A 12,667-nucleotide genomic window follows, 5' to 3' on the forward strand; every position below is an offset into this window, starting at 1 on the left:
AATAAGCCATTACTTATTCCGCTTAAATCCGAACTTGCTATGCAGAGAAACCACAGTCAGGGCTATATTCCGAGTGTAGGAGGTTTAAAACTTCCGAAAAGGCAGTCAAAGCAGGCAGGCCAAGCCCGACCTGCTGTGCCTACCGGAATTGCTAAACCCAGTTGTGGTACTATTAAGTAATTGGTAGTTCTCTTATAAGCCACTCTAAACTGTTCCAAAGAAAAAGACACAGGAAACACTGCTAGCCCTGAGACCCATGAATAAGTAATCTTCTCAATTATTTATTTTGAGACAGGGTCACACTCTCCTGGAGGGCACTGGTGCTATCCAGCTCAGGCTCACTGCAGCCTCAACCTCCTGGGCTCAAGCGACCAGCCCACTCCACTCTCTGAAGTAGCTGGGACTACAGGTGCACAACACCTCCCCCGGCTAATTTTTGTATTTTTTGTAGAGGCTTCACCCTCTTGCCCAGGCTGTTCTCAGACTACTGAGCACAAGCAATCCGCATGCCTCCAACGCTAAAAGTGCTGGGATTACTGCTGTGAGCCACGCTGCCCCACCAGAATAAGTAACATTAAGAACTGGTCATCTGTGAAGTTGTATTAATATAAGTAATTGCGTGGTCTTTTCATGAGACACAGTAACGATTGAAAAACCTCCCACTCTTGACCGTGAATAAAATTCCTGAGAGTAAAACACAATGAATTGATATACCGAAAAAAAGAAAGATAGGTGTTAAAAATCAAACTAAAAATTAAAATTAAGAAGACGTTATAATGACGTAAAATGTGTGATATAAAATTAAATGTAAACAAACAATATATTTAAAAAGGAACAAGTAGAAAAATATGAGGAATAAGAATTAAAAATACACTGCAAAAAATAAATTAAAAACCGGCCAAACACTAAGGATTCTATAATCATAAAACAGATTTCTCCAAGTTAAAACAGATACAAGTGAAATAGTTAATAAAATAAATATAAATGTTTAAAAGACAAGGAAACTGAAAGTAATAAACGACACGAAGCAAGAAAGAAACATCAGGAAAAAAAGAGAATTCAAAAACTGACAACCAGCAACGAAGGCACATCTTAATGTGTTTTTATTTTCTAGGTGGAGACGCTTGGTAACTGAGAATCTTTTCAGGGAGGAGAATCCAAAGAGGCTTCTGCTGATATCTAAGGCTGCTTAGCGCCACAGATTCGTAGGCAGCACGCCCAGAGTACAGAGAACGCGGCAGAACCAACGCGAAGAATCCGCTCCAGGCAGTCTGAGAAACCCGGGGGGTGGCGCCACAGACGGAGGGCAGGAGGATGGCGGCGTTCCAAAAGGCACCCGCTGTCAGAGACGTCGGTGTCCTGCTGTCTGTTCCAGGAATGGGGAGGACTGCACCCGGAAAGCTGCTGGAGCGTGAGTCTGTCGGGTTCCTCTGCCTGCCCCACCTCTTCCACGGGTGCCTCTTGCTGCTTCTGTGTCCCCGGCCGACTGAACCCAGGGGACTTCGCTGTACTTGGTTCCAAGGTGCTCTGGACTCCAGGAAAGAGTCCGTTTTGCCAGTAGACTCCGGGTAGCCGCCAGCAAGGACTGGAAAGCAGTCCCAAATCACAGCTGTCCAATGAGTACTCTCCTAGTACGGGATACAAAGGGAGAGGCCACGGCCCACGATCTTCTGAACTCACAATAGGCGGAGACCCGGGCTCTGGCGCCACCTCCGCGGAATCCCAAGGCCGCTTCACACAGCCAAGAAAATGTTGCTCCATCGCCTAAGCCTCAGACCAGGAGGAAACAAACGTTGGCGCTGATCAAGGAGGGAGAGTCTTCTGCACTACCCTCAGCCTGGGTATTTATGCTCTCCAGAGCCCGTGGGCGGAGGCCAGTCAGATATCAAGAAACTCATTAGTAGCAAATGCACGAAGATTCGTGGACAAATGAAAAACGATAAAATTTTAGAGAGTACATAGAACCAAAACGAACCGTAATTCCGACAGAAAAACATAGCGAGAAAAGAAACCGAAATGAAACAACGCTAAGCAAACCTTGCAGAGAACTCGTACTACAGAACGCAGGTATTAAAGAGCGCTGCAAGGGCCAAGAACCACCCGTTTTCGGGAAATGAGCGTTGGCTGCCACCGGAAAACTGTCCGCTGGGGCTCTACGCTAATAACCGTCTTGCTAACCAGAGACTGGCGCCTTGAATTTAGCAAGCGCCGGCACCTAGCGGATAGCGCTGGTATTGCCAAACAAATATCCGTTTCGGCGCCGTAAGTGGGGCTGCTGAAGAGAAACAGCGTGCTCTCAGAAAAGAGCGGTGGGCTTCCACGCCTAAACAACCTGTTTGTAGGAATGAACCAACGCTGTTCAAAAAATACATAACATCTAAATAAAAATAAAAATTTAAAATAATGAAAGTCTGAAATGCAAGTAAAAACGGAAAACACATCGGTAACACTGTCCTCAGAGCAAAATACACAACAATAATGTTTAAATTAGCGAAAATTACAGAGAGCCAACCGTACAAAGAAGAAATTACAAATATGGCTAGACGATGCAATGCCTACCATTAGAATGTTTCTGTCAGATCTAAAACCCTGCAGGTTGCTCCTGTCATAATTTCCTACAACAAACAAAAATAGCCACGGTTAAACGTGTTTAGGTACGACTAAAAAATCGTGCTAACTGGTATATGCCGATTTGGTCCACAGGAGGAAAAAGGCGCGATGGGCGGGACTTGCTATTGTCAAAGGGAGCTCGGTAAAACTGAGATATCGCGTTCGCCGGCGTTCCTGACTTCCCTGGGAGTTTTGAAAACACACAAGCTAGCTAAGACGGGACTCGATATTGCGAAACCAAACTTGGTATAAGAGCTCCCAACACCGCTAAACTGGCCATCACTAAGCCTTTAGAAAACAAAACAAAACAAAACAAAACAAAAAATGCATTCGCTGGTACCCAGATTTCCGCAGGAGTTAAACATCTCCTGCACAGCCAAAGCAAGGCTCACTAGTAGGAAACCGGAACTTGCTGGGACTAAGAAACTTGAGGCTGGGTTGACCCCATGGCTGTTACCATTAGAATTCCGACGCTAACGGAAACCCGGAGCTGCTGACAAATGAGTCACAGTAACTCCGTCTTCGTATGGCAAAACGGTGACTTCCTACGACCTAGATATCGCAGCCACGGCTAGTCCGGTGTCTGTCTTAACTCAGGACTTGCTTGGGTTGAGAAATCACATTTTGGCCATTCCCCTACTGGGACACGGGGTAGAAATCCCAGGCACCGCGAAATCGAAACTCGCTAGGACCCAGAAGCCAACGACGCGCGAAACCGTGGGGTCCTGCGACAGAGACGCGCAGCGGCGCCGCCACGGGACTGCGTTCTGGAGGCGGAGCCGGAACCGTGCGGCCGCGCTGGGAAGAGACTGTGCCCGTGCAGCTCCTCTGTCACCGGCTCCGAGGAGCGTCGGGCTCCCCCCGCCCAGCCCTGCAGCACCCGTCCGTCCGGCAACGCCAGACTCAGCGCAACTGGGCCACCTGCCTCTTTGAATCTCTCAGATCCGTGGCCTGAGGGCTGCCGCCACCGAGAAATGGAGGCACAGAGCTGCGAACAAGAGACCACCGCTCGGCGAAATGGCGGTGCCAGGAGCCTGGGAGGGAATGCAGCCAGCGACGTTGTCAAGGACAACATTCGTTTGGGTGCAACCAACGGTGCCGTCACCAAGAAACCGTCGACTCTGAGAAAAAAAAGAGAAGTTCGGCTACCGAGAAACTCCGTTCAACAATTGCTGTGACGGCCGGCTCCGCGCCAGTGGGGAAAGAGTCAGCGGAAACGCTGGGTGCTGCGACCTCGACGCCGGCACCAGAGGGCCTCGGCTGAGAAAGTCCCTACGGAGACAAGGAAACTGTGCACAGCACAGCTAGCAGTTGACACAAACAGAAAAGTGTCTGCTCTGCTCCCTGGCAGAAAGCCGGATCAAAACGAGCAAGTCAGTGGAGGGAATCCCGCAGCCACTGAAGAAGTTACCCGCGTGGCTGTGGGGCCAGAGAAACACCGCAATTTCGACGTTAGCCATTGGGATACGACAGAGAAACATTCGCGACCACAAACGTACCATCCAGCTCCGCGCAATCAGTGGTTTTGCGATCCAGAAACCACTGCCAGCTGGATTCGAGTAGAAACTTCTGAAAAACTGTCGTCTCATAGCAGCTTTCCTCCCTACGACAGACAGTCGCCTTTAGAGGGCACCTAACGGTGCTTAGTCCGGCCTGGGCCAGCACAAAGCGCAGAGCGGCGCCCGTGCCAATAAACGCCGGACTTTGTGAAACCAACCTTGTGACCACCGAGTCCACTGGCTTCGCAGGACGCAATGGGCCAAGGCGCGGAGGAGAAACCGCGGGCTCGGTTCACCGATTATGCTGCTGGCGGGTGATGGTGGGGTGGGGCACCCGCAAAGTTGTGAAACCAGCGGCGCTGGGACCCAGCGATCACCTGCCCGTAGCAAATGCCTGTGCAGTTGCACAAGACAACTTTTGGCGGAGGGAAGGCTGCAGTCAGAGAGCCTCCGATAACGCTGACAAAGGAGTGGCGTTGGCAGTGAGAAACCGCTGGCGCTGGGAAAGGAACGGTGCAGCGACCGACCAACTGCGCGCTCGGTGCCACCAAAGTGCTACCGGTTCTACCCACTCTGTCCCCCACAGCCTTAGGGAAGTCTGTTGTCCTTTTCTTTTTTCCTCTGTGGCGTACGCTGGTGCAGTGATGTCATCTTCGCTCAGTGCAGCCTCGACTTCCTGGGATCCAGCGATCCTCCCGCCTCAGCCTCTAGAGTAGCCGAGACCACAGGTGAGTGCTAGCACCCCCGTCTAATTCGTGTGTGTGTATGTGTATGTGTGTGTGTGTGTGTGTATGTGTATATATATATATATGTATGTATGTATATATATATATGTGTATGTGTATATATATATATATATAAAAGACCGGGGTCTCGCTATGTTGCCCAGGCTGGTCTCGAACTCCTGAGCTCAAGTGATTCGCCCGCCTGGGACTCCCAAAGTGCTGGGATCACAGGCATTGGCCACCGAGGCCGGCAGAAGTCTGTACTGTTCTTGCATTCCACCCAGTGTGTTGTGCAGTGGGAGAGTAGTAGGCTTATGCCCCGAGAACCACGCAGATCCTGTTGGTCCCAGGAACAAAGTAAAAACCATTCTGGTCGCCAACAGCTTCCTACGCAGCAAACAGCCATCCAGCCTCCGTGACTGGGCTCTTTCAGGTCACCCCAGGCTCTCTTCCGGGTCCAGAACCTACAGGATCCTACAGGAGGGGCCGACAACTGCTTGCCTTCGACACTTAAAACTCTCGGTCTAAGGTTCCCTAGGAGCGTAAAAGGCACAGCGTTTTCTGACCGCAGCTTCAGGTCTCCCTCGCCTGTCCCGGTACCTCTCCTGCAGGAGGGAACTCTGTGGGAACCGCTCGTTGATTCTGATGGTTAACTCTGTCAGATGTCTTTGATACTGGGCATAGGAGTTGGAAGAGGGCTGGAGAGAAAAATGAACTGCAAGACTCCAGCACAGGAGGTGGGATTGATGGCAGACGTCCGCTTCCTCTCTAAACCCAATAAACATCTCAAATTGTCGTCCACTTTCCTATACCCTTGATTTGTCAAATGGATCCCTGAGGCTTTCTCTGTCTTTCCGGAAATGCAAACAGCTGAATTTTCAAGAGCTTGAATTCTCTCACACTTTTCAGTCAAGAGTGGGGCTATAAACTCCTTCCTCACAGGAAATAAGGAACTGCCACCGCTTGGAAGAAAAACATATTTTTCCCATAAGCTTTCACATTACCCAAAAAAAACACTACACATCCGGATGTAAACCCCCCCCCAAGAGATTTACAGACCCTACCAAGAGCGTTCCCATGCAAACGCATCATCTCCCAATCGCATCCTGAAGGCAGCATGCAACCAATTCCATCCTTTTCTGGATGAACCTGGGCAGAGGACAAGTGCAGAGGAGCCCAGAGAAGGGCCTTGACAAGTCAGGAGACCCAATTTGGGGTCGCAATTCTCGCCCACTCCCAAGGTGTTTGCTTTGATCTTCCCCTCCCACCATACTACTTCTTCTGCTACCTGGTTTCTCCCTGTATTCTAGGATCCTCCAATTGCCTTCTGGTCTTACAGACGCGAGAATAAAGGAAAAATGGCATCGTTTCCACCTTAAAAGTTACAAGCACTTCACCAAAAGGAACAGCCTAGGTAGAGCCTTTTTAAAACAAATGCCCGCCCACTGCTTCACCCTCCTCATTTCCACCTCAGCAGAGCATTTTAGCAGAAAAGCTGACTCAGAGCAGTAGCTCCCTCCTGTAGTCCCAGCACTCTGGGAGGCTGAGTCGGGAGGATCTCTTTAGCCCAGAAGTTCAAGACCACCTTAAGCACAAAATAAGACCCTTGCCTCTACAAAAAAAGAAAGAAAGAAAGAAAGAAAGAAAGAAAGAAAGAAAGAAAGAAAGAAAGAAAGAAAGAAGAAAGAAAAGAAAAAAAATTGAAAAATTAGTCGGATTTGGTCTTGAGTGCCTGTAGTCCCAGCTACTAGGGAAGCTGAAGTGGGAGGATCTCTTGAGCCCTGGAGATTCAGGCTGCAGTGAAGAGTGATCTGTGACTGCACCACTGCAGTTCAGTCTGGGTGACAGAGGGAGATGTTGTCTCAAAAAAATAAAATAAAATAAAATAACATAGCTGGGATTACAAGCCCTGCAAGAAGAGGTCACCTGAGACATTATTACATATACCATTAACAGAGGAGAATGCTGCAAATTGTACTTGTGTCCCAATGGTAAGAGGCCACCCATTTAAAAATATATACATGTTTCAGAGATACTAAATGATAAAAACATTTACCTTAGAATTGATTAAATTCAGGTATCCACTCCTTTGTTTTCAATCCTTAGGGCCATTTTTTAGTTTATGTCTTGAAAATAGCATAGAGATTAGAGTTGTGATTTTTTATTTTTAAAATTATTTTTATTTTGTTCACTTATTTATTTTTGAGACAGAATCTTGCTCTATCGCCAAGGCTGGAATGCAGTGGCATGATCTTGGTTGACTGTAACCTCTGCCTCCAGGTTCAACCCATTCTTGTGCCTCAGCCTCCCGAGTAGCTGGGACCATTGGCTCTTGCCATAACACCCAGGTAATTTTTGTATTTTTAGAAGAGACGGGGTTTCACCATGTTGGCCAGGCTAGCCTCGAACTCCTGGTCTCATGTGATCCACCCGCCTCGGCCTCCCAAAATGCCAGGATTACAGGCATGAGCCACTACGCCAAGCTGAGTTGTAATTTTTTGAAACCAATTTTTTTTTATTGTATTTGTTTTTTTCGCGGTGTAGCTCAATACATTGAAATGGTTGGGTAAGTGGGAAAATCATCTTCCCCACTCCTCCATTATCTGTAAGGTGCAATTTCTCATAAACAATTTCAGCTTCTTGCCTCCCCTTTTAGTTTACTCACATATTGTGTGGTTTGTGGCATGAAAATCATTATTTGTGACAGACACCATGCCAACTGTATTTTGTGCTTTACTTTGTTTCATTCTCAACTGAAAACTGTGGTGAGCACATGCTTTGTGCTGGGCTTGCTTCTCAGTTCTCTCCATTTTGTAGTTGCACGGCCTCACTTAGGGAAATTGGAGTGTGTATAGCTCTGCCCGTGGCTGAATAGATAAATGTAATTTTAGCATTCAGTGTTAAAAAATCAACTCTCGGTGCAAATTTTTTTTTTTTTTTTTTTGAGACAGAGTCTTGCTCTGTTGCCCAGGCCGGAGTGCAGTGGCCGGATCTCAGCTCACTGCAAGCTCCGCCTCCTGGGTTCATGCCATTCTCCTGCCTCAGCCTCCCCAGTAGCTGGGACTGCAGGCGCCCGCCATCTCGCCCAGCTAGTTTTTTTGTATTTTTTAGTAGAGACGGGGTTTCACTGTGTTAGCCAGGATGGTCTCGATCTCCTGACCTCGTGATCTGCCCATCTCGGCCTCCCAAAGTGCTGGGATTATAGGCTTGAGCCACCGCGCCCGGCCTCTTGGTGCAAATTTAAGACTCATCTTCTCATGGTGTGTGTGTGTGCACATGTGTGATTTTACTGTGTCCCTTCTCCCTAACACTCCAGTTCAAGATACCAACCTACGTTCTGAGTTGATTATTCTGGATACACTCTATCAAAATATGACTGTTGGACACCAGAATACAGCACCCCAATATACCAGTATAACAATATACCTCTGGCATATTGATTATTTCGGGCCTGGCATAGTGGCTCACGCCTGTAATCCTAGTGCTTTGGGAGGCCAGGAGTTCATGAGAAGGCTGAGCACATAGGGAGTCCCATCTCTACAAAAGTATTTTTTAAAAAGTAGTCCTGGTTACTAGGGAGGCTAAAGCAGGAGGATGGCTTGAGTCCAGAAGTTTGAAGTTACAGAGAACTATACATGCCACTACATTTCAGCCTGGGTGACAGCGTAAGACCCTGTCTCTAAAACAAAAACAAAATAGGACTGGGAACTGGTGGCTCACGCCTGTAATCCCAGGATGGTGGGAGGCCGAAGTGGGCAGATCACTTGAAGCCAGGAGTTTGAGGCCTGCCCAACATGGTGAAACCCAGTCTCTACTAAAAATATAAAAATTATCTGGATGTGGTGGTGCATGCCTATAATCCCAGCTACACAAAGGTTGAGGCATGAGAATTGCTTCAACCCAAGAAGCAATTTTGGGTTGCTTCAGAGGTTGCAGTGAGCCCAGATCATGCCCCTGCACTCCACCCTGGACGACAGTGCAAGACTCTGTATAAAAAAAAAGAAATTAAATTAAATTTTAAAAAAACAAAACAAGATGAGAGAAAACCCTCATCTGTACTGCTATACTCCTTATTCCTCTTTATGACAGAACAACACAGAAAGATAAAGACAAAGAAAAGACTATTCTGGGAGGAAAGAGGATTAAACAACATGATTCTTACCACAAAGTACCAGAAAGTACAACAGAGTCGATACACCGGCACTAGTCACACAACTCCTTTTCTCCCATCAGTCAAGATTTTAGACAGGAAAAATAAACAGAGAGTGACCAGATTTCACAGAGTGGAGCCTGGCATCTGGCTGGTAAGAAATTCTTATCCTTATGCTAGCTGATCAGCTCCTGCTTTCCCTCAACCATGGGCTTCCAAAAGAGCCAAACTTTCTGTTCCTGCTCACAGCACCCAATTTTCAGGGGCCAAGGGAAATCTTTCTCTTAGCACTCTGAAAGTTTGCTCTAAAAAATCAACTCACAGAGGCAGATTAATAGGAGAAAACACATGCAAAATGTGTGATTGCCCAGCCCCTCAGTGAGGTGCAGGAGCTTATACACCATCCTGAGGTTACAGAAAAAAGTGGATCATGGCAAAACAAGTTAAAGGTGGGAGAAAACCTTTAAAGGTTCCAGACTCTCTGTTAATTCTTCCTAGATGTGGAAAAGAGAAGGCCTTTATGTATCAATGCAGATTTTCCACAGATGTAAATTTTTCCCACAAACCACAGCATTGCAGGGCTATTTCTTTTGCTGGTTCTCTGACAGCCATCTGAAAATATGTCAAATAAATGTATTTTGGGGTTAAACATTTTTTATTTCCTTCAAAGTGGAATATTAACTGTATGTCTCTTATAGATATAGTTTTAAATAAATAAGGGAATCCACTTTTTCTAATTTGTTAAGATATGTTTTGTTTTAATAATAACAAGGAGTTAAATTTTAAACGATTTTCTGCATCTACTGATATTATCATATAGTTTTATTCCTTTTTAATGTTAATGTGAATAATAATATTAACTGATTTTCAAATGCTAAACCAATATTGAGTTTGTGGAATAAATCCCACAAGATCATGATGTATTTTTAAAAACTTACATTTCTGAAGGCCGGGCACGGTGGTTCAAGCCTGTAATCCCAGCACTTTGGGAGGCCGAGACGGGTGGATCACGAGGTCAGGAGATCGAGACCATCCTGGCTAACACCGTGAAACCCCGTCTCTACTAAAAAATACAAAAAACTAGGCAGGCGAGGTGGCGGGCGCCTGTAGTCCCAGCTTCTCGGGAGGCTGAGGCAGGAGAATGGCATAAACCCGGGAGGTGGAGCTTGCAGTGAGCTGAGATCCGGCCACTGCACTCCAGCCTGGGCGACAGAGCGAGACTCCGTCTCAAAAAAGTAAATAAATAAAAATAAAAATAAAAACATACATTTCTGGATTCAGTATGCTAATCCATTATTTATAATTTTTTAATACCTGTGATCATGAGAGTTATTGGCTAACCAAAAATTGGGGGATTGATAAGACTGATATGCAAAGGTGGCTTATAAATATTCATACTTGCTTGATACTTAAAAAGGCCTTTCTATGTATTTTTTCTTCCCCACTCAGGCAGACTTATTAAATACTGGCATCATGTCTCGTTCGGGGCCATTCAAAAGTCAATAGTGGACTGAATCATTCTATTTTTGTAGGCACCCTCATAATCTTTTCAGTACAGATTGAATTATTGAGGATTCAGACAGCAAAGGAAAAAGGTCAAAGCATGTAAGTTAAGCAGAGAGACATATTTTTTTTCACCTGGCTTCCCCAGGAAGTATTAGCTAAAGTGAAAACTTACGTGAGACCTTTTAATTCAAAAGTGAGTTTTTGTTTGTTTGTTTGTTTTAAAGAGAATGGGAGTTAAAAGAGAGGGAACTGAAAAAGGAAGGAGTAAGAGGCAATTCCATGCTGTGCTACCTCATTGGCCCATATTGGGTCAGGGTCAGAGGCGAATTTACCATGCAGCTAAGGAAGCTTAGCTTTTAGGATCCCTTTGAACAGGTCTGTAATCTTGTACTCAAAAGTTTTATTCTTTTTCTTAAAGAGAATTCCCCACTACCTGTAACAACACTGGGTTCTATGAACTGAACCTACCCTGAACACAACAGTTTGCTTGATCACATGGAACCATCTTCTAGGTAGCCCTATTTTTGACTGCTTCTCAGAATAATCCACTTAGGAAGAAAGAAAGGGGAAGAATATATCCACTGTGGGAGAAATAAAACAATCCTGACAACAAAAAGACCCCTGTGTACCCAATAGAAGAGACAGAGAACACTAATACTGAGTTAGCCTTAAGAGATTTACATGCATGTAAGGTAGCATGACAATAACTATAAAGCTGGGCCATATCTCATATGTTGTGAGCAAAAAACATGGTCAGGCACAGTGGCTCATGCCTGTAATCCCAGCACTTTAGGAGGCTGAGGTGTGTGGATCACCTGAGGTCAGGAGTTCGAGATCAGACTGGCCAACATGGTGAGAGCCCGTCTCCACTAAAAATGCAAAAATTACCTGGGCATGGAGGCACACACCTGTAATCCCAGCTACTCGGGAGGCTGAAGTGGAAGAATTGCTGGAACCCAGGAGGCAGAGGCTGCAGTGAGCTGAGATTGTGCCACTGCACTCCAGTCTGAGTGACAGAGTGAGACCCCGTTTCAAAAAAAAAAAAAAAAAAGTCTAATTTGAGATTCCTTATGAAAAGGTCCAGAAAAGCTAACTTAAAGAGAGCCTATGTGGTAAACCACTATTCCTTCTGCACTTGTGTAATTAGGCCAACTTTAACGACATCAAATTTATTTTGCAAACAAATTAGTTTTATTAATACTTTCATGTTGTTTGATAGAAAAGGGCATAAGCATACAGAAAACAAATTTCAGGAAAAAAAAAAAAAACTATAGTGTACCTGTCATTAGATTCTAGCTCATTGTTTTTGATGTCTTGTCATCTTCCTGAAATCTAGACTGGATCTTGAACTTTTTGTTCCCTTTAATATAGAGCAATCGGCTGGGTGTCAGGCTCACACCTGTAATCCCAGCACTTTGGGAGGCCGAGGTGAGAGGATTGCTTGAGCTCAGGACTTCGAGACTAGCCTGAGCAAAATGGCTACAAAAAGTTTCTACAAAAAGTACAAAAGTTAGCTGGGCATGGTGGCATGTGCTTGTGGTCACAGCTACTTGGAAGGCAAAGGTGGAAGGATTGCTTGAGCCAAAGAGGTAGAGGCTGTGGTGAGCCTTGTTTATGCCTCTGCACACCAGCCTCCATGATAAAGCAAGACCCTGTCTTAAGAAAAAAAAATCTAACTATGGCTGTTCAAACTAATATTTCTAACTTTCCTTCTATCCTTATGGCTTGGAATTGCTGAAGTTAAACTATACTTTTCCTGAAGACCTGTAAGCTGAAGCTGGATGGTTTAATATAGACTGCAAAGAAATCAAATCATCACAACTCATGCATGGACTAAAAACTATTACTTTTTCTCCCCTACGATAGACACTGGCAGTAACGAGAATCTAACATCCCATGGAATTTCCCTCACTTCCCCTTTTCTTACCTAATTCAATCATAACAACCCTGATGATTTTCAATTGCGTCTACAGTTTTCACCTTAATCCTATCAGGTCCTGAGGCAATTTTTCCAGGCAAATTAGTGATTATCTCCCAACTACTTGGACTTTGGTGTCTGCCATTCTGTATATGACAGAGCACACTCCGTACTGGACTGTATCATTTACTCCCTTTCCTAGACAAGCCACATAGCTTCGCCTGATCTAGAGGCTAAAATATGGAGCCCCATTCATCAT

The 12,667-nt window shown here is 45.6% G+C and overlaps 1 protein-coding gene across 1 annotated transcript; it reads right to left on the reverse strand.

The window, feature by feature from the left end:
* Positions 1-796: 796 nt before the first annotated feature.
* Positions 797-2,367, reverse strand: LOC117065070 (annexin-2 receptor-like). The gene has a single exon (XM_033179470.1). The coding sequence runs from the start codon at positions 1,759-1,761 to the stop codon at positions 1,180-1,182; it is 582 nt and encodes a 193-aa protein (XP_033035361.1). The 5' UTR covers positions 1,762-2,367; the 3' UTR covers positions 797-1,179.
* Between the last annotated feature and the right edge of the window lie 10,300 nt (positions 2,368-12,667).

Source organism: Trachypithecus francoisi, unplaced genomic scaffold (assembly GCF_009764315.1).
Source record: "Trachypithecus francoisi isolate TF-2019V2 unplaced genomic scaffold, Tfra_2.0 Lachesis_group2, whole genome shotgun sequence".
Lineage (NCBI taxonomy): Eukaryota > Metazoa > Chordata > Mammalia > Primates > Cercopithecidae > Trachypithecus > Trachypithecus francoisi.

Bases quoted from the DNA above. Each gene is read 5' to 3' on its own strand.
- LOC117065070 (XM_033179470.1), bottom strand. From the start codon at position 1,761: ATGGAGCAACATTTTCTTGGCTGTGTGAAGCGGCCTTGGGATTCCGCG.